At 37.9% G+C, this 25,131-nt stretch overlaps 2 protein-coding genes and 1 pseudogene across 2 annotated transcripts; all 3 read left to right on the top strand.

Moving 5' to 3' along the window:
* The first annotated feature begins 21,462 nt into the window (after positions 1-21,462).
* Positions 21,463-22,398, top strand: LOC149149514 (PRA1 family protein B4 pseudogene; annotated as a pseudogene).
* Positions 22,399-22,546: 148 nt separating this feature from the next.
* Positions 22,547-23,287, top strand: LOC149149513 (uncharacterized). The gene is made up of 2 exons (XM_089440270.1): positions 22,547-22,905; positions 23,001-23,287. Exons 1-2 carry the CDS (start codon positions 22,639-22,641, stop codon positions 23,256-23,258), a joined length of 525 nt encoding a protein of 174 aa, XP_089296396.1. The 5' UTR covers positions 22,547-22,638; the 3' UTR covers positions 23,259-23,287.
* A 284-nt stretch (positions 23,288-23,571) lies between these two features.
* LOC149149512 (uncharacterized) lies at positions 23,572-24,927 on the top strand. Its single transcript, XM_089440269.1, has 4 exons — positions 23,572-23,856; positions 23,952-24,188; positions 24,292-24,499; positions 24,595-24,927. The coding sequence occupies exons 1-4, from the start codon at positions 23,572-23,574 to the stop codon at positions 24,834-24,836; spliced, it is 972 nt and encodes a 323-aa protein (XP_089296395.1). The 3' UTR covers positions 24,837-24,927.
* Positions 24,928-25,131: the final 204 nt, after the last annotated feature.

Genomic DNA, 25,131 nt, shown 5'->3' with positions numbered 1-25,131 from the left:
GCAGAAAATATGTATTGTTCCCTCTTGTTCACGGCATAAATCCCTCAACATTATTCTCATCCAAATTGCTTGACATGTTGTTGTTATTATGGAGACATATTAAACTTTTGTTGTTGACAATGACATTATCGGTTGCTTATTGGAGGCCCATGAAATGATTCCCGAACCTAAATGAAAAACATATCCTGAAGTGCCTTTCTATCATCAACACTTCCTTCCCAATCACTGTTAGTGTAACCAACCAGCCTAGAATCATTTGTTGTTGTGTACAAAATTCCATACTCCTTTGTCCCATTAACATACCTTAAAATATTTTTGGATGCTTGCTAATGTGTGTCCTTGTGTGTCTCCATGGACCTTGACACTAAACTCACTGCATACATTGTATCAGGCCTAGTTGTTGTCAAATGCATCAAGCTACCCACCATATTTTTGTATAATGTCAAATTGACATTGTTGATGTAATCTTCTTTTCTCAACTTCAAACCCATGGCAGTTAGATTTGGTGCGAGCTTGTTGTTCTTCATATTAAGCCTCTCCAAAATGTCTGCTACATACTTTTCTTGAGAAATAAAAATACCATTTTTGTTTGCTTCACTTCTATGCCCAAAAAATACCTTAACAATCCCAAGTCTGTCATTTCAAACTCACTTTTCATGACTTCTTTAAAATCAACAATAAAGAAATCATCACTCCTTGTAAAAATAAAATCATCTACATATAGAACAACAATAAGAAGCTTATCGTCACTCTCTTTGACGTAGAGAGTAGGCTCACCATTACATTTATCAAAACCATTTTCCATCAAGTAAGCATCTATTCTGCTATACCATGCACGCGGTTCTTGCTTCAACCCATAAAGAGATTTCCTCAACCTATACACCTTGTCTTCTTTGCCTTCTACCTCATAACCAGGTGGTTGTTCAACATATACTTTCTCTTTCAACACCCCATCCAAGAACATTGATTTTACGTCAATTTGATAAACTTTGCATTTATGTTGTGTGGCAATCGACAAAACTGTACGCATTGTCTCCATCCTTGCAATTGTCACAAATGTCTTTGCGTAATCTCTTCCATGCTGATACTTGTATCCTTTGACAACTAGCCTTGCTTTATGCCTTTCAATCTTTCCTTCAATGTTTCTCTTGGTCTTATAGATCCACTTAACTCCAATGAATTATTTTTCTTACAGAATGTCCCCTAAATCCCATGTGTAATTCTTTTCTATTTCTTCTATTTCTTCATCCATTGTTTCAACCCATGTTTATTCTTTGATTGCATCCTCAAAATGGATTTGTTCATCTACATGACAAAACAACGCAAATAAGGAATTCAGACCTGTGCTACTATCAACTTCATTTTGCTCATAAATTTCACTTAAATTTCTAAATTTTTTTCTTCTTATGTTTACAGAAGATGGGCTTGACATGTCACTTGATGTTGTTCTTGAGGTAGATGACGTTGTGGATCTTAGCAGTGTTCTTGGAGTAGAAATGACTTAACAATGCGGCATTGTCTTATTATTTGTTAACGGTGTCGCTTGTTGACTTCATTGTTGAGCTTGAATAGGAGTAGGAGGAGTCACCATTGAGGAATTACTTGTTGTGGTCAATTCCTCTTTGTCTTCTTGTGGTATACATGATTTCACATTGATTGTCTTCTCTAAACTTCCATGCCATGCTTCCTCCTTTATGAACTGCACATCTCTAATTATTACGACCTTCTTGGTTAATGGACTGTAGAGCTTATATGCCTTGGACTCATCACTATATCCAAAAAATATGCATTTCTTCCCCTTGTTTTCTAACTTTTTCCTTAACTCTTCCAGGACATGTGCATACTCCACACATCCAAAGACTCTCACGTGAGTGACACTATGCTTTCTTCCACTCCATGCCTCTTTAGGAACCATATTCTTGACACTTTTGGTTGAACACCTATCAATGATATATGTTGCACAAGCCACAACTTCAGCCCAATAGTCATTTGGAAAATGGTGTTCCTTCAACATACTCCTTTCCATTTCCATAATGATCTTATTTTTCCTTTTTGCGACACTAATTTTTTGAGGTGTATACCTTGTTGTAAATTTCTTGTGAATTCCACGCTCCCTGCAAAAACATAAGAAGTCATTTGAGATATATTTTCCACCTCTATCAGCCCTCAAAAATTTAATGTAGTGTCCACTTTACTTCTCAACAAGAGCTTTGTATTGGAGGAAGTGCTCAAACAATTCACTTTTATATTTTAGGAAGTAGACCCATGTCTTCCTTGTAAAATCATCTATGAAATTCAAAAAATAATATCTGCCACAAATAAATGGTGTTCACATTGGTCCACATAATTCTGAATGGACAATTTCCAAAGGTGCCTTTGCCCTTATTGAATGTTGTAGGTTTTAACCCCGTACAAATATTACCTACATACGAATTCTAAGAACAAAAAATAAACAATGCGAGAGCATAGCACATAAAACACATATGCACAGAGAATTTCCACTAGATCCCAAAACTGAGACTACCAACTTGATTTTTCATTAGTGTTCCTTTCAATGTTACAAATATTTATACATGTCGAAGCATCCAATACCATGGATCGAAAACCATCGCGCCCAAAACAATGGATTGCACATCTCTAATTATTATGACCTTCTTGGTTAATGGATTGTAGAGCTTGTATGCCTTGGACTCATCACTATATCCAAAAAATATGCATTTCTTCCCCTTGTTGTCTAACTTTTTCCTTAACTCTTCTAGGACACATCCAAAGACTCCCATGTGAGTGACACTATGCTTTCTTGCACTCCATGCCTCTTCAAGAACCATATTATTGACACTTTTGGTTGAACACCTATTAATGATATATGTTGCACAAGTGACAACTTCAGCCCAATAGTCATTTGGAAAATGGTTTTCCTTCAACATACTCCTTGCCATTTCCATAATGATCTCGTTTTTCCTTTTTGCAACACCAATTTTTTGAGGTGTATACCTTGTTGTAAATTTCTTGTGAATTCCATGCTCCCTGCAAAAACATAATAAGTCATTGGAGATATATTCGCCACCTCTACCAGTCCTCAAAAACTTTGATGTAGTGTTCACTTTGCTTCTCAACAAGATCTTTGTATTGGCGGAAGCACTCAAACAATTCACTTTTCTATTTTAGGAAGTAGACCCATGTCTTCCTTATATAATCATCTATGAAATTCAAAAAATAATATCTGCCACAAATTAATGGTGTTCACATTGGTCCACATAATTCTGAACGGACAATTTCCAAAGGTGCCTTTGCCCTTATTGAATGTTTTGCTGTAAATGTCTCTTTATGTTGTTTGCTGAAGATGCATCCATCACACATGTTGTCTAGTTTCTTCTATGAGTGAAAATCCCTTCACCATGTCGTTCGTATGCAACAAATTCAAACCTCCAAAATTGAAATGAACAAATATCAAATGCCATAACCAATTTTCTTCTTTGACCTCTACTTGAAAGTTTATGTGTGTGACATCTGCTACATTTCTTTCATCCTCTTGTGAATTCATTGACAATTGTGCTTGTGCACCTTCATTAGGGGAGTTTTGAGGTATAAAATGGACCTCCTATGTAAATTATAAAATAATATTGGAAATAATAAAATAAGATTAGATTACATCATCAAATTTTAAAGGGAGAAAAGAAAAAATTTGTTTTTTCAATTCGTATTTTCAACTGATAGCCCTATGGGTTTACTCAAATTTCGAGCAACAACACTTGTTGGATGCAGAATGTGATTATTCATCCGAGTACCCATGTTGCATACTTTTGATGGACCCTTCTACACGAAAAATGAGAAATACATGAAAAACGTGATTGCAATCATATTTTTTCATGTATTTCTCACTTTTCGTATAGCAAGGTCCATCAAAAGTGTGCAACATGGGTACTCCTTGGATGAGGAATTAAATTTTGAATCCAGTGAGTAATACCGCTAGAAATTTGAGTAAAACCTTAGGGAGATAAGTTGAAAATACGAGTTGAAAAAGTAGGTGTATTATTTTATTATTTTTTAATCTTTTTACCTTTTTACTCCAAAAATGGCAAATCATCCCCCATGGTTGACATCACCATCTTGAATCCTATTGGTTTTTATAAATTTTATTTTGGTTGTACATTTTTCTTAGGAGGCCCATTTTGGACCTCAAAGTTCCCCTAATAGGCTTCCTTTAAATATGGTTTTATCTTTAGGGGAAACATTTTATTGCTTGTCATCTAAAATTTTGCAATCAGTTGTTTGCTTGGAGACTTATCCAAAATTGTGCACTCTCCATTCTTGAAAAAAACATTGTAGCCCTTTTGCATGATATTTCCAATGCTTACAAGGTTATGCTTCAAACCATGGAAAAAATAGAGATATGAAATGTACTTCTTCTCCCCCTCCTTTGTTAGAATGTTGATTCTTACTTTGCCCATGATATAGACTTTATTATGAGTCCTTAATGTCACTTCAAATTTCACACTTTTATCTAGATTGGAAAACATGTCTATGTTCCCTGTCATGTGGTTATTGCACCCTAAATCTAGAAACTATATATCCCTTTGTTTTTCTTGTGCTACATAACAAGATAAAAACATGCTATCTTTGTTTTGATTTTCCTTTGTCAAATTTGCACTTGGTTTGTTCTTATGTCATGTTGCTTATTTCTACACTCATTTGCATATTGACCATACTTCTTACAATAATGAAATTGAACTTGAGATTTATCATACCTCTGACCTTGTGCTTGATTTTGGCTTGGGCCTTGACTTGGATTTTGATTGCTTCCACCTCTATGTGGGGTTTTTCCTCTTCCTCTAACATTTCATATTCCTCTGCCTCTACCTTGACCAGATGAAACTTGTATCTTGAAGGCATGCTCCAATGAGAATTTTGTTGCTCTATTCAATCCATGTTCATGAGAAAATGGTGATGCATGAAGCTTATCCATTGAAAATTGTGAGATATCCTTTGTCTCTTATATGACCACAACAATGGCATCAAATCTTGTTGGCAGACTTCTCAAAATTTTCTCAACTATTCTCCTTTCCTCAATTGTCTCGCCATTTGACCTGATTTGAGTAATTAGACCAATTACTTGTGTAAAAAATGAGTCTAAATTCTGAGACTCTTTCATACAGATTGTCTCAAAATCTCTCCTTAGCATTTGTAGTTTTGTTGTCTTCACTTTTGCCATGCCTTGGTAGGTTGTCTAGAGGGTATCCCATGATTTCTTGGACTTTGTTTCTGTTGCAATACTTGGGAAAATACTTTCATGAACTGTTTGAAAAATGTAGAAGAGGGATTTTGAATTGTTATTTCTCTTGTCCCTCAATAAATCCTTTTTTTTCTTGTGTCAATGCATTGTATGTTGTTGTTGCATCTCCTGGTTCTTGAAAGCCATTCTCCACCAAATCCCAAATATCATGAGAAGAAAATATATCCTTCATTTTTATAGCCCAATAGTTATAATTTTTCCCATTAAATTGAGGTATATGAGGATTAGTCAAGCTTGTGCTTGATGCTACCATTTATGACTATTAAAAAAAATCCTTTCTCCCTACTGGTAAATATTCTTAAAAACAACTTTTAACTTTTAGTAAAAACACTTGCACTTACAGTAATAAAATTTTACACCTGCTATGATACCACATGAAAGATAAATCCTTTCTCCCTGTTGGTAAATATGCTTAAAAAAAAAGCCTTCAGAACAAGTTTTAACTGCTAGTAAAAACACTTGCACTTACACTAATAAAATTTTACACCTACTCTAATACCACATGAAAGATTAGGCAAAAGAGTTAGAACAACTTTTAACTCTTAGTAAAAACACTTGCACTTACACCTTCTTTGATAGCACATGAAAAATTAGGCAGAGGAGTCTTCCTCAAGGCTACATTTGCGGAGATTAAATCACACAGTTGATGTGGGCAACAGAACAAAGTGAAAAACTCAGATGTTACACACAACAGAACAAAGTAAAAAAACAAAGTGGTTGCGCAATAAAAACCATAAGTGAAATTTCCAGAAAGATATTCGAGCAAATATACTTTAGACTATATTTTTAGAATACATTGAAAAACATTCATATGGGAGTCTCCAACAAATACACTTTAGATTATATTTTTCCAATACATTGAAAAAGATTCATATGGGAGCTGCAACTCCTTTACCAAGTAAAACAAGAGTTCCTATTAATATTTACACTTCACCCGGAGTTGCGGAGTAACTTACTGGAAAACTTTGTAACAAATTGGTTTTAAGCGCCCACCACAAATTTCTCCACATTTTTCTCTCTAAAAAATTCTCAAACTTACCTCTGCTACTATACAAAATACTTCTACACATGTATATTCAAACAAACAAGTTTTTAACACATTAATTCATGACAAAGTAAAAAATTAGACTTCTACACATGTATAGTCAAATATACAAGTTTTTAACACATTAATTCATGACAAAGTCACAAATTAAAACATTGGATAAACGATTGTACAGAAACAATTTTCTTATGTTGTGGAGTACCTATATCACTTGCGGAGTAAAAGACTAGAATTTACATTTTACCAACCCTGCATTAAATTCCCATTTGTTCTTAATTACTTGATAGTTTGAGTAAGGGGACTTATACACGTATATTCAAACATACAAGTTTTTTAACACATTAATTCATGAAAAAAGTAAAAAATTATACTTCTATACATGTATATTCAAATATACAAGTTTTAAACACATTAATTCATGACAAAGTAAAAAATTAAAGCACAAGACGGGTGATTGTACAAAAATGATCTTTTTTTTTTAATGTTGGGGAGTACCAACATCACTTGTGGAGTAAAACAATAGAACTTATATTTTACCAACCTTGCATTAAATACCCATTTGTTTTTAATTACTTGGTAGGTTGAGTAACGGGAAGTTTGTACTCACTCTTAAAATTTCATTTAATTCGTGTCATTGAGCAAATAAAATCCGCAACCTACAGTAAATCTCCACTTGCTTGATTTACTTGTGTGCCACAACTATGATTGTTGTCCATTTATTTAAATTAGTGGTTGAGATTAATTTTCCAACAAATGTCCTGCTCATTTCCATGATATTTCTATTTCAACATCGCAGAAGCACATCATAACCTCATATGTTGTACTATGTTAAACCTCATCTCAAATGAAATATTCACTCTATATTCTGTTGACATATATTAGTATAAGATGCTCTCACTAGGCAATATGAAATCCATATGTAATGGTGATTCACTCTACATTATGGAAATACATATTATCATAAGATGCTCTCAAGCTGCAAAATGTAATCGATATGCCATGGCTCGACAGTGACCATTTTTTCATTGAAATTGTTATTTACCACTTAAAATAATTTTATTTTTGTTTTCAACATGAGAAGTTGATATCCTTTTAAAACAAAATGTATCAGAATATGTTTGAAAGGATATCATACTTAGAAATGTAATTCCTACTTGTCTCATTTGTGACTCTTAATACGTAAAGGAGTTTGTTCCTATTCCTTATGAGTTGTTTAGATCTAGATGTTTCCTAGATTGGTGTGTGGTTGAGATATTCTCCCAACCAAGTGATTGTGTGTCCAAGTTAGTTACCTATCTTGAGACAACACTAGATGTATTTATATGTAACATTATTTGATATGAATATAGAATTTAGTGTGCCCATGAGGGCCTGTGCCTTGGCCCCTCCTGGGCCGAAGGAAATAAGGAGTATATAAATTTGTTTTGAGAGAGTATACTGTGTTAATTTTTTGTTTGTTCGTTTAAGTAAAAACTAAACGATCATGGTGTAGACGAGGCTTGGTGCTAGACAAGGAAGAGAGAAAGCCTTGACTTCTAGTCTTAGATGAGACCGAGAGTGAGTCTGGTGTAGTGAATGCATCCTGGAAGTGCTTATGAGTATGGAGTCATTTGTTGGAGTCTTTGATAGCAAGCACTGAGTCGTTCACTGGTGTGTGGAAGGATGGTTAAGATATTGTGAAAGAATAGGCTGCAGGGAAGTCTATTGCCCATTGAAGCGGTGGTCGAAGTTGACGGATTCTATGTGAAAAGGAACGTGAGCAATTTTGCCTCACCAATGATGGACCGAGTCAACTGGTTATGAAGATGTTGTCAATGAAACATTGTTTTATTTTCCCAACGCATTTGTTTGGATCTACGTTGGAGATATATTTGGTGTAATTGTGATGGTAAGAGGAGAAGTGCAGTGGAGTTGTAATCTCTTGAATTAAGAGTTGTAAGAGCTTTCTAAGAGGCAAGAAGTTGTGCAATGGGAAGCCAATTGTTGGGGATGTGTGAAGACTATAAAGTGTGGGAGAGTGGGGAGCCAACATTATGTGGAGATAGGTCGATTATTAGAGTCGATCTAGTGCTCATGTGGGCCAATTTAGATGTTGTTTCCCAAAGAAATGACAATACTCTGCCTCTACCCCTGCCCCACAAGAGGGCCAGGGATGATGAAAAATCCAGTTATGTGATGGAGAGCATTACATAATTGGGTTCGGGGTTGATATTTATCGTAGAGGCCAATAAACTGAATGTGGGTCTGCGCCCACCCCTACTAGCACTTCTAGACATAATCGACAAGATAGAAGAGCTACATTGAATTTAATGTGGGAAAGGTACCCAACACGGAAAACTTGCATCCATTGTTGTGTGGGTCATTGTTGTTGTGTAGGTTTTGCTTCATATGTAGAGTGATTCCTTATTAGTGAGGGTTCAAGATGAACGATCTATTGGCGGATTCTGTGGGAGCTTCCATAGATGCATTAAATCTTGAGGTAGGGACTTCGGTCAATGCAAATACATTATTATGGGTGGAAATTGACGATTATTGGAGCCGATGTGGTGTTCGTTGAAGGAGCAGTTGTCATGGGGACATGTTTCAGGGTACCCACGATGAGCTTGACTTTGAATTCTTGGGAAATATTCAAGGCCAAGAATGGAGAATCCATACCAATGTTTATGGAAATGGGAGCACGACCTATGGACATGAGGAACAATACATGATCTGTTTCGATCCACTGAAGAGTGAGTGTGAGCAACGTCTCTGTGTGAACACTGCATCACCGTTTCCACTTCCACTATGCCGCGAATTAGTACATGCTTGGTGAAATGAATTGTTTTCTTGAATTACTTTTTGGTATTTGTAACTGAAACATGTTGAGCCTGATCAACTTAACATGTAAATGTTATTTGTTAGAATTGATCACTCTAACAACTATGAACTGAAGCTGGAAAGATTCAAGATCAAGACACCAAGCTTGGATATGTTTTTAGAAGAAGTTGATTGAAGCAGTGATAGATGGAAAAACAAGGTAAAATATTATGTGTTGAAATAAAGCAGACTCATGGTATATTGTGTTGTTAGAAAATTATATATTACAAAGCAATGCAACACATAAAATATTGAAGAAACAAAAATACAGAAAATGCATAAAATAAGAGAGACATAGATATACGTGGTTCACCTAATTTGGGCTACGTCCATGGAGAAACAACCAGTCCCTCCTTTTATATTATTCAACAAAATGAAGAGATACAACCTACAGAAGATTAGTTGTAATTTCCTCTTCACTCTCACACAATCTCCTCTCTCTTTTTCGCTCATAATACACATATGCATCGCCGCAATACAATTCCCTCATATATAGCGAGGGGCTGCCTTCTAGGGCAAAAAACCCTAAATTAAACATAACTTCTATTGTCAGATCATCCGCCTTATGAACGAATCATATTGACTACGAAATTATGATATTTTACAAGGAAATTCTACATCTATTTTTAGCTTCGGGGGCACTTCCACCAAACCCCCACCAGGGGGGCTCATAAAAATCATTGTTGCCCCCTTAATGGTGAAAAAATGGGTGGAGTTGCTGCCACATTACGAACTGGGGTCCAATGCGACGATACCTTTGAATAAAGAAGATAATCAGGCTCCACACCCAACATTTGTGTCACATACATTTATTAGTAAGCAAGTCTATGATGTTTTGTAGTGGTCTTTGTAATGTATGTACCTGGTAACTACAAGAGTTGGAGTTTGTAACGTAAGCCTGATGAGTCATGTGTACCCCCATGAAGTTCGTGGTAATTTTAAAACCACTTTGTGATTGCAGGTTTGTGGTTAGCCAGAAACCACTTTGGAAGTGTAGGTTTGTGGTAAGCCAGAAACCACATGTGAGAGTGAAGTGGATAGGATTCTTGTAGGCATGGTTTAGGGTCAGCCGACAAAACCCTAGGCATGGTTTAACATCAACCGACAAAACCCTGGGCATGGTTTAGGGTGAGCTGAGAAAACCCTGGGCATGGTTGAGGGTAAGCCAATAAAACCCAGAGCATGGTTATGGGTAATCTGAGAAAACCCATGATGATGATGATGGAGGGGGATTTGCAGGTACATGTACAAGTATGCAGTTATAATGGTTGACAAAACCATACGTATGTGAAGGGAATCTTAGTAGACTAGTGGTCACAGGGGTTGGGGATCCATACATTCCGGTAGATGGTTGTTCCTTTATATTGGCATTGACATATTCTTTTGTCATGATTGACCACAACTAGACTTTGGATATTGAGATTGAGACAAGTAGTCATTAAGGGGGTGACTTGGAAATTCAATTTCTACTTGTCTCAATTGTTATTCTTACTATGTAAAGGAGTCTATTCCTGTTCCTTAGGATATTTTTAGATTTAGATATTTCCTAGATTGGTGTGGTTGAGATACTCTCTCTACCAAGTGATTGTGTGTCCAAGTTAGTTTACCTATCTTGAGACAACACTAAATATATTTATATGTAACTTTATTTGATATGAATATAGAATTTAGTGTCCATTATTCAATTTTATCTATCATAACCTTTATTTACAATACCTATGATGTGGAATCCCCTGTTTCATAATTAATAAGCAGCCAAGAGCCTACAACAGACTATATTCCTAAATATTTGGAGACTTCGCGTGGTCAATTTTTGTTGGTATCCACCGAAATTTATGAGAATGGCATCACCAATGGTATTTGATTCTAGAAAGCTCCACGTTCTGGTGGTTTCCTATCCAGCACAAGGTTTATAGATATAATGCAGCAGTTTTCCAACCTACTTGCCTCGAAAAAACCATGAACTTATACTCACAATTTAAAAAAATAATAAAAAAAGCATCCATATAAATTCATGATAATATATTCATAAATGTTCATAAAAAGATACATTTTTAAAATACAACAAACGTGGAATGTTCGTTTACTCATTCAAAATGAAAATCTCAGACATGTAAGCTTACATTTATATTATGCTCATAACTCGTACAATACAACTCCAACATAAAAGGACATGAAAAATTAGCCAATTCAATTAAACTTTACTTCCACCGTAACTAGCATATAGTACGTATACTTGTTGAACGAACATAGCCTATTTTAAATTTTATTAAATTATATGTATATTAGAAACCATTTCTTTACCATATAAAACTTATCTTTCGCAATTCCCACATACAAACTTTGGAGTTTTTGTAGCAGAGGATGCGTATAGTATCAGAGAATGCAGATAACACAACAAAACTTAGAATTTACATTGCTAGAGAATGATTTTATACATCATGATGAATCTTCTCAATTCTGGATTGTCAGTGGCTTTTTTGGGAAGCTATCTGAACTCTCAAGAAGGCGTGAGACTTCCTCTTGAACTCTCGAGAAGAATTCCTACCTAACATAGTTAATGCAGACAACGGTTGGAATTAATGTTTTCCAACACTCCCCCTTAATTCCAACCATAAGATAAACACACAAAATACACTATAGCACAATACATATGACACATACATATTCTTAATTGACATGCCTGTTGGTCTAAGTCTCAGCTAGGCTTACAACATAATCTGGATTTTCTACAACACACGACTTGATAACACATCTTTCATTTTTTCCTTCTTGCTAAAGGGTCCATGCTTGTTCATTTGTTGATGCAGTTTCATATTCACCTTTCTTGCTTTCCTTATGAGCTCCTTCAACTGCTCTTTTCTTACGTACTTAACAACCTCTTCTAGATTGGGATGCAAGGCAACATCCCGAACAATGAAAACAAGGTAATCCAATTCATGCTCTCCCCACTTTCCATGAGAAGGAGCCTTGTAAAGTATGTGATCAAGTGGCACAAACTAATCGATTGGAACATCTTCTACATCAATGTTGACATGATCCTTTTCATCCACCAAAATGCACTCATATTCGAACATGAGCATCATTTGAACAACATCCAAGGTGGTGTCCTCCACTATCGTAGCCATCTTAGAAGTGGATCCAATCAAATTTCTAACAATTGGGTTCCGGGAGAAGCAAGCTTTGTTGTTAATGATTGCAGGAACATGTGGAATAGACTCCAACTCTTGGTATTCATGGTTATCAATAAAATCATTTTGTTTATTGAAAATTCTTATGACTCAAAAATATTACCCGGCCCAAAAATACTTCCAAATGGACTCTTTAAAAAAATATCATCAAAAAGATCACTATCAAACATTATTCCACTCATTTCTAGGCTTCCTAATACATGCCCACGGGCTGCAATCTTCCTTAGCCAATACACAAACTAGGCTCGTCACACACATATCGACAACGTCTCTCTTGCAATAACACCTTGTTAGGCTCAACTCCACCACTGTCACAACAACAAACCATTCACCACAAAAACATATGTGGGAAGCAAACAACTTTAGGCTGTCAAAGTTGATAAGAGAAACATTGCTAAAATGGCATCCACAGCTCTTAGGCCCTCCTCAAATCTCTTCCTCCGTGCTCTCAAACCCTGAGTGACTCCTCAAAAATATCCATAGTGCAGACATCCACGAGACAACAGAGTCAAGATCCATGACTTTACACAGTCCAATTTGTGACCCACAATAAATAGACTCCCAAAAAATACTCCCTCCCATCACCATAGGCTCACAACTCCAGCAACTGAAAATACTCACACACAACGTTGGTAGCTTCTTTATGCAACTCCTTTGCACTAGAATGAAGATTCAGCGAGACACCAATTCGGCCCCTCTGATTTGCAACTTAATAAAAAAACACTTATCATAGAATAACAGTCAAACAGGGTTAAGTTCACCACCCCCAAATACAACTAGTCTCCTCCAAGCTTCTCTTCTTCACACAAGGTGACTCCTTAGCACGAAGTACACCACCATGACATTCAACATGAGACTCCTTTCAAATTTTACATTCAACACATGGTTGTAACACAATTTCGACACAACTCTTGACAACTTTGTAGCGACAATGCAATGGATCTCCCTTAATGCACCATATCTCCTCCTCTATTTTCTTTTTACTGATATTTTCACCTCTTTAAAAATATATATATTTAAAAAGCTTATCTCCTTTCTCACATTCACACTTTCATCCATTCGGTTGAAGTATTTTAATATGAATTTTTCTTTCAACAAATTTTCACCAATATTTTTACCAAACTCCAAATAATGGCCCAAATCTTTACAAAATCATAAACGATGGACCAATACCTTACTCCAAATAATTTGCGATTGGAGGCTTGGCTATAGGCTCCTTCATCGCATAAATATTTCCTTCATTGATTTTGAAAATATTCAAGACACTATGCTTCTAAATATCCTTCGATGAATACTCCAATGGGTAGGTTGCAGGCACTTCAACTCAGTGGTAGTGATTACAACGACCCAGCGAACACTCACAATAACACACAGCGACCCGAGTGTTCATTATTGAATAAACAACCAACCAATATTGTCAATCTAGAGGCACCACCAGTCCTTCTCTAGAGAACACAACTCTTCTCCAAGTGCGTAAGGACCATCACACGCCTATATGGTCACCGCACGACCCTCAACTTACCACATATTTCCCAGCAGCAACATAGTTTCCAACATAGTCTACACGATCAAATCGCTCTCTTCAAATTGTCCTTAGAGCTCCTCACAGCTTGAACAACAGAATCTCAAATGGTTAGTCATTGACCACACCCCTTTGTAATCAGTGGGCTTCACATACACCCCACGCACTTCACGTCGGGTTCAACACTAAACACAACACTAGGTCCACGATAGGCTTTACTCCTCTCATCGTTGAGCAACTTTCCCTCGACTTTATTCCACAACGGGCTGTCCTCTTTTCATGCCTCTTTCAATGGCGTTCGATCACACAACAACTCAGTGACAACTGAACCCTCAACCACGTACAAATACACTTATCTCACATAGTAGAGCAACAACACTCTTCATCAAACACTCTAACTATAAACACTCCTCACACCTGCAAACATTCCTCTCGGTCTGAACTCCATCAGGCTCTGATATCATATCAGAGAACGTAGATAGCACAACAAAACTTAGAATTTACATTGCTAGAGAATGATTTTATATAACGTGATGAAGCTTCTCGATTCTAGATTGTTGGTGACAGTGGCTTCTTTGGAAATCTATCTGAACTCTATAGAAGGCGTGAGACTTCCTCCAAAACTCTCAAGAATACTTCCTACCTAACATAGTTAATGCAAACGACGATTGGAATTAATGTTTTCCAACATATAGGGTTATGATAAGTTTTAGTTTCGAAGTTTCCCTAGTGGAGACAACATTTGTGATATCATCCTTTGTTTGAATGAGCACCCTTCAATTCATGGATGAAAAATGTGTTATTTGTTGGGCATGGAATCCCCCCCAAGGCATGTTTTGGGCTTAAAGCCCAAGTTTTGACCAAATCTTGTTGTAAAAGCTCTGCGAATTGCGGGCGCGGGGCGCGAAAGTATGATAGAGTCACAGGGTTGTCCGCCCTAGTTTCGTAATGTAATGTCGGCTGGATACCCACCCATGGTCCCCGGACCATGGGATTGTATAAATAAAGCGAGGATCTAAGTGTAAAAAAGGAAAAAGAACGAAGAACTAAGAAAGAAGAATGAGAAGTCTAAGTGGTTGAGTCAAAGTGTAAAGTGTGTCTATGAGTCGTAGAGTAGGAGAAGGCTCTGTAGCTAAGTGCGCAGAGGCCTAGTAGTCTGTAGCTGAGTGCGCAGACCCCTGCAGCTGAGTACGCAGGGTAGGTCGAGTCTGTAACCGGTGGAAAATCAATAAAGATAAGTTTGGTTATAATCTTGTGTATCTGTCCTTGGGTTAATGCATGATTGATATAATTTTCAAATATATTGTTTATTTACTGCGCGCACCTGTATGAATGTTTTGTATTGTTAAATATAACTTAAAGACATTTAAGTAGGCGAAGATGCTTAACTAAACATTGAAGGATAAATAATATCTCGGGTGATAACGCAGAGCGCGACACAACCCCTGGTTAGGGCTGCGCGAAGACAAGGTATCAGGCCGCGAGGCACAGAAGGTGTGCGAAGCCACCTACACGCAGGAACAGACAAAGGACCAGTCAAACTCATCAAACATCTCCAGGGTGCGGAAACCTGGTTCTAGCACCCTCCCATACTACTTCGAGTGAGACCTCAGTCCGCGCTCTGCGGACTGTTGCCGAAAGGGCCAGTAGTACCGAGATTTGTTTGACTAATTAACTCCGAACCTAGGTCAGGCCTTAATAAGCCAACACTATTATTGAAGAATGAGTTCAATAATTGTAATAATGGCAATCGAATCTTTCATTTCTGCAATTGTAATGCAAATGAATTGATTTATATTTAGTAGCAAGAAAGTTTCCTACATACAACAAATGCAAATGTAATGGTGGTTTTTAGTTTCAGCATTGCAGAGGCCGGCGCTGTCGTGTTGAATGGCAGTGTAAAAGGATTTTAATAATGGTTGATGTCGTTAGGGATAAATACGCTCTCAATTCATGAAATATTATGCTGGTAAAAAACTATAGCAAGGCAGATTCCATTTGTGCCATGGTCATAATAGTTATCGTATTACATTCAATCACTTATTTGGAACTAAAGTTATATTTGGGAAAGTTTCAACTTGGATGGTGGATTGACTAGCAAGGAAGATTCTAGTTGTTCCATGGACCTAATAGTTATCCTAGTATATTCGATCATCGATTTGGAACCAAAGTTAGATTTGGGAAAGTTTGAGCTTGGATGGTGGATTGAAGGTAAATGTTCAAACAAGTGCTCAAGAAACTTGAATTGCATGCAGTTCATCTCTCTAAACAGAGGTATTCGAGTGCATAAATGCTCCTGTAATGATAGCTTTGATACCATGATATAAATATGAAACTCATTACATGAGTTTGTTTATTTCATTCATCATAAGACAATTTATACAAAACCCAAGTCGAGAATCTACACGGATTCCACCCACTATCATTTACTTGCTACCTAAATTTGTCGACCATCGTCGACTATTAACTCCTAACTTGTACTATGTCGACTATGGAATAGTAATGGATAGTGTCATGATTAATACTCTAACACCACCCCTTAACACGACCTAAATGTTAACTTGCCTGTACATGAAAAAAAACTTGATAACAAAGCTTTCATTTTGGTCTTTTTGCTAAAGGGTCCATGCTTGCTCATTTTCTGGTGTAGTTTCATCTTCACCTTTCTTTCCATAAGATAGTGATGGAGCTTCTCCTTTCTTGATTGTGGGTTAACATTCTTTGTATTTAACATTGTTGCAGGTTCTTGGGACTTATACTTGTCCTTAATGCTTGCAATTTCTTCAAGTTCTATTGCTTCTTCCTCACTGTCAATATCTACACACTTAAAAGCAATGTTAAATTTATATAAAAGATCATAAGAAGAACCATATTGGTTCTTGTCATCCTGCTCTTTTAAGAGAGCTTCCCTTCCTTCATCTTTCTCTTTTGTCAAAGTTGGTTGTTTCATGCCTTCAACCTCTTTAATCAAATATGTTGTTGCAAACATGTTGTGTTGCATTTGATTTGTCTATGGAGGTACACATATCTTCTCACCAAACAACAATTCATCAATAAGATGCTTTTCTTGCATCAGATTGAACCACTCTTCATGAGATACATATTCATCAATAAGATGCTTTTCTTGCATCAGATTGAACCACTCTTCATGAGATACATAATTCTCATCAAATTTGACTTCATACTTTCTGCATCACAAGGAGCTTCTTCACTATCACATGCTACTCTATTGTCAGTGACAGACATATTTTCAGTCTTGATCCCAATTATGATGCTTTCAACACAATCACCATTTTTAACAACACCTTCATCAAATTGAGATTTCTCACTCCACTTCATGTTGTACTTCATTTCAAGAATATCCCAAAATATTTTTGCATCACAGATTTCACCATATTCATACAAAATACTAGACAAAATGTTTTCATCTAGAGATGATATGACGAGAAGCAATGCTACTGCACCTCTACTCTTATCATGGGGATTTATGGAAGTTTCTTCAACAAATTGCCATAAATCTACTGAACCAAGCAGTCCCTTCATTTTAATTTCCCAAAGTTTAAAATTTTTACTTAAGAAAATTGGCAAAAAAAGCATTAATCACTTCAATATTGCATCGATGTCTTCAAATTCTTCAGGCTCACTCAGATCTATATTTGGCTGAAACATTCCATACTCTTTTGTAGCAATTTCCCTTTCATTCTTTCTCCCCAACTTTTTCCATTCTCTTCGAGACTTTTTATGACCCATCACTCTGTCACGAAACCAAATCTGTAGCAAACAATGAACTTTGACTACTACAATGCACAACACCTTGCCGTCACATTTGCTCCTCCATTGTGATAAAAAACACAAAATGTTTCTCACCGCACCAAGCTTCCGCTGAGGTTGTGAGATCGACCCTCTCTCACGCTCACCCCATGTTATGTCCTCCTATCAGAGACTAGAACTCACAACAACTGGGCCAATCTCAGTGTCCAGTATGTCCCAACACCAATGCACCAAGCTCGCAGATTACTCACCACACCACGGTTCCCATGCCAACATTCTCAAAATCAAGTTATCTTTGAAATTCAACCGTGGTGGGGCCGACACGGAGAGGGAAATACAATATAACGTGCCCATGGGCCCTAGTCTAAGAAACACTCAATTTGAGGATTCAAACACTTTGCAATTTTTTTAAAATAATTTTGCTAGATTTGACAACGCCTTTCTCCTATATCACCATCACCTCCGCATTCTAATGGAATTTGCCTGCCCTAAAACATTCATCTTTTCCTTGCAACAACTCTCCTGGTACAATGAAACACGGATGACATCAGATTTTCACTTAACCAGAAGAATAAATTTGAAATTCAATCCCGCTTCTCAACACGCACAACTCATCCTTCACCACACTTTGATTTGCAGTGGCTCGATCAACTACCAACGAAAACAGTTTATGCACAAGCTTCACCACACTTTCGATGCAACTTTCACAACAGCTACAACGTCATACTGCAACCCTTAGGTCTCACTCAGGCTTCACACAACCTCACTTTCCAACACAAGTACACACCAAGGTCAATCTGCCACTTTCCAAGACAATTGCACACCACAATTTTACAGTTAATGCGTCTCCAAAATTTAACAACGAAGCAACAACTCTTCCACACACAACACTGTAAACAACAAGGATTGTAAACAAAAGAGGGAATCGATGCAAAATCCACACTTCCGCAACTCTTTTTGGGAGTCATGACCGTGTCCCCATGTCTCATAATACAATCCTCCTCATGCTGACATGCACAACAATAGCTCATAGCTTGACTTCATAATATGCCACATTCCCACATCAGCAAGAGCTCACACTCAGCGGTCTCTCAACTTCACATAGTCTACAGTTAACAGGAGGAAATAAGAACCTCCAGTCACATGTTTGATCCATGCATCCACAGCACTGCTCCCACGTGGCTCACAACAATGCAACAACGTAAGGCTTAATGCCTCCTCAGGCCAATGCTCCTCACATAGCAGCAACTTTCACACAACAACACTAGGCACTCAGCTTCTTTCACGTCCTCTCGGCTTACATATAACTTCAGACTCACTGCCTCCTTCACTCAACTCAACACCATTGAGCCTGTTGGGTATTTTTTTTTGCAATGGGAAAATACCAAAAACCAGAAAAACAAACACCACAGAGGCAATGCTCTGTTTCCTTCTGCCACAGGATCTTTTTGCACAGGGAAGCTTTTAAAAAAAAATCTCAGAACAGAGTATTACACAGCCATAAAAACTTTTCTATTCATTAAAATATAAAGCCTGAAACAACATTCATCCTCTTTCACTCAGAGGGATTTACCAAAAATTACATTCAGCCAACTTTGATACATATTCATCCTCTTTGCTGAGAGGGATTCACCAAAATTACTTTCACCCATAAAAAACAAAACTATGTCTCCACCTGAGAATTCACTGTGCTGGGTTTACTGCAGTAAAACCCCTTTTTACTTTACTGGTGTAAAACTATTTTTACACATACTGCTGTAAAAATATTTTACACATACTACTGTAAAACAAACTTTTACATATGTAGCTCCAAAAAAAAACGTTATGTGCTTCTGCACATTACAACATCTCACAAAATATTTTCAAATACAATACCAAAGACTTGGCTTCATCTTACGCTGCTGCTTTTCTGGTTTTTCAAAAAAAATCAACACTGATTTCTTTATACCCTCCTTGCTTCACACTACGCACTGCTGTGCGATGTTCTACACATACCTCACTCAAACATATTCGCTCCACTTCTGCTCTTTTTCATGCACTGTTGTGCACTCTTTTCTTTCGCTCCCCCAAGCTCTCATATTACAAAATGGTCAATACATATTACAACTCACCGAGCCCCATTTTTTTTTACTCGTTCCATGTGTTAATAAAATACAATACAGCCACCCGCATTTTTTTTGTTTCATTCATTATATTCATGAACCAAAAAAAATATATTTCAAAACAAAAATAATTCATGCCGTAAAACTTAAGAGTTTTACCAACCCTCTGCAAATCCCATTTAATTCTCAGCATGGCATTTAATTGATTTAATCGGCGGTCAACCAGAATTCCTTTTACTCCACGCAATCCTTGATTTGATGCGGGCCCGTATGCAGCTTCAGGCGATCGACGACGGAGAGCGCGGGAGCAGATCGGACGGTGGACGGAGATATCGGAAAGCATTACATAACTGAACAATACGTTCCGAAATTTTACGTTGGCTTACGTCAGGCGAGTGACACGCGTCTGCACCAAGTTTTATCGGGCCCTTGTGTACGGAAACCACTCCATACCAAAGAGCGGTGCGATATGCCTCAAGCGGGTTTGTGGTTTTGTTCTGGCGGTTTTGGGTGCAGCGTGCTGGCTGAGTCGGCTGCCCACGTCCGCCTGCAGCCAGCAGTTGGAATTAACATTCCATCAGAGCCCACATCTCTGACTCCGAGCTCACAACAACTCACAACTCACTTGAGCTCCGATAGCACATCAGAAGGCTCTGATACCATATCATAAATATGAAACTCACTACATGAGCTTCTTTATTTCATTCATCATAAGAAAATTTATACAAAGCCTAGCCAGAGAATCTATAGAGATTCCACTCACTGTCATTTACTTGCTACCTAAACTTGTTGACCATCACCGACCATTATGTCCTAACTTGTACTACGTCTACTATGGAATAGTAATGGACGATGTCGTGATTAATACTCCAACAGGGTTTAAGGTGAATGTTCAAACAAGTGCTCAAGAAATGTGAATTGCATGCATTTCATCTCTTTAAACACAGGTATTCCAGTGCGTAAATGCTCCTATAATGATGTTTTCATTGGAGATGGATATTCATAGGGCAATGTATTTTTTACGCCATGGAGGAATTTCGTGTATGTATAAACTTTTGTAAAAAAGTCTTGATACTTCACTATAAAATTGGATTTGATCCTTCAATCAATTATTTGGTTAGATTTGTATGGAGTTTTCACTGTCCAAATTTAATTGGATTTGTGCGAAGCTTTCACTGTGTGGAAAGCTACTTGTTTATACAAAAAAATTCTGCACATTGCTTGTTCGCACAAGTAAAACTCTTCATGTGATGCGAGAGCCATACTCATAGCTAATCCTTATGGAATGTTGTGCACAACTATGCCTATAGTGCATATTAGTATGGGACTTGGCACACCTTTGGAAAAACAAAAATGTCTCATTTTACCTTGTGAAATATTAAACGCTAAAAACGCTTCATTACGCCGTAAGGCGTTTCCCTCTGAAAGAAATAGCCCCAGCCGACTCCGTGTCTTATTGTTGACCGTCGATTTAGGGTGTTAGATGATTAACCAAAATTTGATCGTTGATCGTAGGAAGCCGAACAATCAAAAGCAGGATTAAAGATCCGTTAAGTGCGGCAAGAGGGACTGCAGAATGGCAGCTTCAAAATTCCCTTCGACGTCAGGTACAACTCCAATCCTTCCCATATCTCAACCTCTACTCTCCAGCCCTGCGGCCCCAGTTTTCCTGTCCAAAGTCTCAGAAGGGGTGCAGTTTAGTTGTTGTAACAGAACCGTTGAAGAAATTGTCCAGGAATTTGATTAAAGATCCGTTAAGTGCGGCAAGAGGGACTGCAGAATGGCAGCTTCAAAATTCCCTTCGACGTCAGCTTCAACTCCAATCCTTCCCATATCTCAACCTCTACTCTCCAGCCCTGCGGCCCCAGTTTTCCTGTCCAAAGTCTCAGAAGGGGTTAAAAATGCAATGTACCATCGTCGGCCATGGCTGGAACTCGTGGATCACAACGCCTTCTCCAAACCTGAGTCCCTCGTTGAGGCAACATCCAGAATTCGGAGAAACTGGACCTATTTCCGCATTAATTATGTGATTATGCTCTGTTCCGTGGTAGCCTTCAGCCTGCTTTCGCATCTTGTTTCACTCTTCTTGCTCCTGGTCTTGTTGGGCGGTTGGTCTTTTCTATACTTTTTCCGCACAGAGCCTCTGGTGTTGTATGGCAGAAGGTTCAGCGAGAGAGAAATTCTGGGGATTCTGTCAGTCCTCAGTATCGTGATTGTGTTTTTGACGGATGTTGGGTCCGTGCTTATTTCTTCCCTCATGTTTGGTATGGCGATTATTTGCGTGCACGGTGCATTCAGGGCGCCTGAGGATCTCTTCTTGGAGGAGCAGTCTGCAACAACTGGTTTCATGTCTTTCACCGCTAATGTCCCTGTTCAGCCGGCCGTTGCCACCTATGTCTAACTGGAAGATCGGAGCATTATTTTCGTTTTGTGGTTGGAACTTCATGCCATATGTATCAATTCATACACTCAGAAATCCAATCCTCAGAAAAAAAGAAAAAAATGTTCGATTCCTTTAGATCCCAATAGTTTCTGTTCACCTGTTTCTCTAAAAAATTTGTTAGCTCCAAATTTATTGACTAAGTCCTCTGTTTCTGGCTTCTGTGTGGAGAATAATGTCGAATCTAATTCATTCTGTAGATTTTCTTTTCAATCCTAGCCTAACACTTTCTGCCATACTTGCCAAATGGGCAATGGCTAGACCGAGGAAGAAATCATGAATTGTGACCCAGAACCAGAAATTTTCTTTCCACTGCATAGTTTCTGCCAGGCATGTTGCTGTATTTGTTTTTCACACCGTCAAAGTTTGCTGTGCACAGCATAATTTCTGCCTGCATTGTTGCTGCTTCAGAAGCAATATGTGCAAAATCGTTGATCCAACTGAGAAGGGTGTTTGGTGGAAAGATGAGACCAAGTGGGTTCTATATTCTCTAGAGGATGCAAGGAAAATTCTGAGAGCAAAGAAGAATGGGGACTCAAATATTACGTTGGGTTCTGTTAAATCTGTCAAGTACCCTTCAGGAAAGCTTTATGCCATAGACCTGGTGGCCATGAAGCAAACCAATGTAAACACTGGCTTCTCCAGAGATATCAAAATCATCAATTCTTGCCCTACTGATGATCAGGTGAGTATATATACCCTTCAGCTCTTTTGGGTAATGGTTTCTATGGGATTTTTAAGACTGTGTTCTTAGAACAATATCTTTGTTTCTTGAAACAGGAAGATGTAGAGTCTGATGAAGAAGATGAATTAGTCACATTCTCTCGTCCTGTTAAAGTTGAAGTGATTAACCAGAGAAGGGAGTCTGATAAGATTGTCAAGATGGTTCCTTCTGTCACTGTAGACCTTGAGAAATTGACTTCTCAATGCCTCCTGGAGGATGAGTGCAATTTGGTTCTAAAGCTTGCCAGGGCTGCAGCTGCCCAATCGGATCGCATCAATTCCCTTAGCAAAAAGGTGTGCATTCATAGATTATGAAACTTTATGATTCAGAAAGCTTGAATTCATTTTTTGTTTTAATTATTTGGGCTAAGTAACATAAAAAACTTTGGAGTTACAGACTCTGGAGTTGCTGCTAGAGAAACTTACTAGCAAGGACTTTATAAAGAATGTGGTAAGGCATAAGATGCAGAGCAGAGGCTCTGAGTTGGTGTGGAAGGTCTGTCCCTGTCAATCATATGTCATAGGCCGAGTGGACAACCCCTCCATATATGGTCCTTTTCTTACCCAACTTTGCAAGATGGCAGAGGATGATCCCCTCTTTGTAGGTAAGGAGGATTGAATACTATCCATGATTCCTGAAATATGTTGGCATATGACCAGATATCCAATTGTTACTGAATTTTGGTGGAAAGATGAGACCAAGTGGGTTCTATATTCTCTAGAGGATGCAAGGAAAATTCTGAGAGCAAAGAAGAATGGGGACTCAAATATTACGTTGGGTTCTGTTAAATCTGTCAAGTACCCTTCAGGAAAGCTTTATGCCATAGACCTGGTGGCCATGAAGCAAACCAATGTAAACACTGGCTTCTCCAGAGATATCAAAATCATCAATTCTTGCCCTGCTGATGATCAGGTGAGTATATATACCCTTCAGCTCTTTTGGGTAATGGTTTCTGTGGGATTTTTAAGACTGTGTTCTTAGAACAATATCTTTGTTTCTTGAAACAGGAAGATGTAGAGTCTGATGAAGAAGATGAATTAGTCACATTCTCTCGTCCTGTTAAAGTTGAAGTGATTAACCAGAGAAGGGAGTCTGATAAGATTGTCAAGATGGTTCCTTCTGTCACTGTAGACCTTGAGAAATTGACTTCTCAATGCCTCCTGGAGGATGAGTGCAATTTGGTTCTAAAGCTTCCCAGGGCTGCAACTGCCCAATCGGATCGCATCAATTCCCTCAGCAAAAAGGTGTGCATTCATAGATTATGAAACTTTATGATTCAGAAAGCTTGAATTCATTTTTGGTTTTAATTATTTGGGCTAAGTAACATAAAAAACTTTGGAGTTACAGACTCTGGAGTTGCTGCTAGAGAAACTTACTAGCAAGGACTTTATAAAGAATGTGGTAAGGCATAAGATGCAGAGCAGAGGCTCTGAGTTGGTGTGGAAGGTCTGTCCCTGTCAATCATATGTCATAGGCCGAGTGGACAACCCCTCCATATATGGTCCTTTTCTTACCCAACTTTGCAAGATGGCAGAGGATGATCCCCTCTTTGTAGGTAAGGAGGATTGAATACTATCCACGATTCCTGCAATATGTTGGCATATGACCAGATATCCAATTGTTACTGAATTTCGCTGGTGTTAATTGCAGATCATCTTTACAGCATAGCAGAGAAAGGTTTTAGTACAGAAGGTGATTCTGTTGAGTACTTGTTTAACAACGGAAGGCGACTTACTAGAGTCTTGCCATTGCCAAGTGAAGGAGGTAGGATATCTGTATATCTAGCCATATCAAAATCTGTACAAGAGAGAAGGGATATCCCACTGTCCAAAGGCGGTGCATTGCATCTGGCCGAACTAGTGTCAGTGGGTCATTCTGGCTATTCCTACTGAGCAATTCCTTTACGAGTATATGGCTAAGGTACTAATTATTTTGCTTTTGGAACATATTAGACACTCTGTGTAAATTTCAAGTGAACGTAAACGCTTTTATAAGACTTCTGGAAAGCATGGAAACCAAAGAGAAAGTAGTAAAGGTTAAGTTATGATATGGTTTTGAGTGGATAACTTCCATTAAATAATACAGATGACTAGTGATTTTCTCTCGATGAGTTATGTCCTGTCCATACAAAGTATGTGGGATTAGATTAGTATAGATTCAGATTACTGGTTTTCTCCTGTTCCCTGT

The sequence above is a fragment of the Pinus tabuliformis genome, chromosome 9 (assembly GCF_031772625.1).
Source record: "Pinus tabuliformis cultivar Carrire ecotype Pingquan chromosome 9, CPIR1, whole genome shotgun sequence".
Classification (NCBI taxonomy): domain Eukaryota; kingdom Viridiplantae; phylum Streptophyta; class Pinopsida; order Pinales; family Pinaceae; genus Pinus; species Pinus tabuliformis.
The sequence above is the reverse complement of the archived record's forward strand: the minus strand, read 5'-3'. Positions and strand labels throughout refer to the sequence as shown.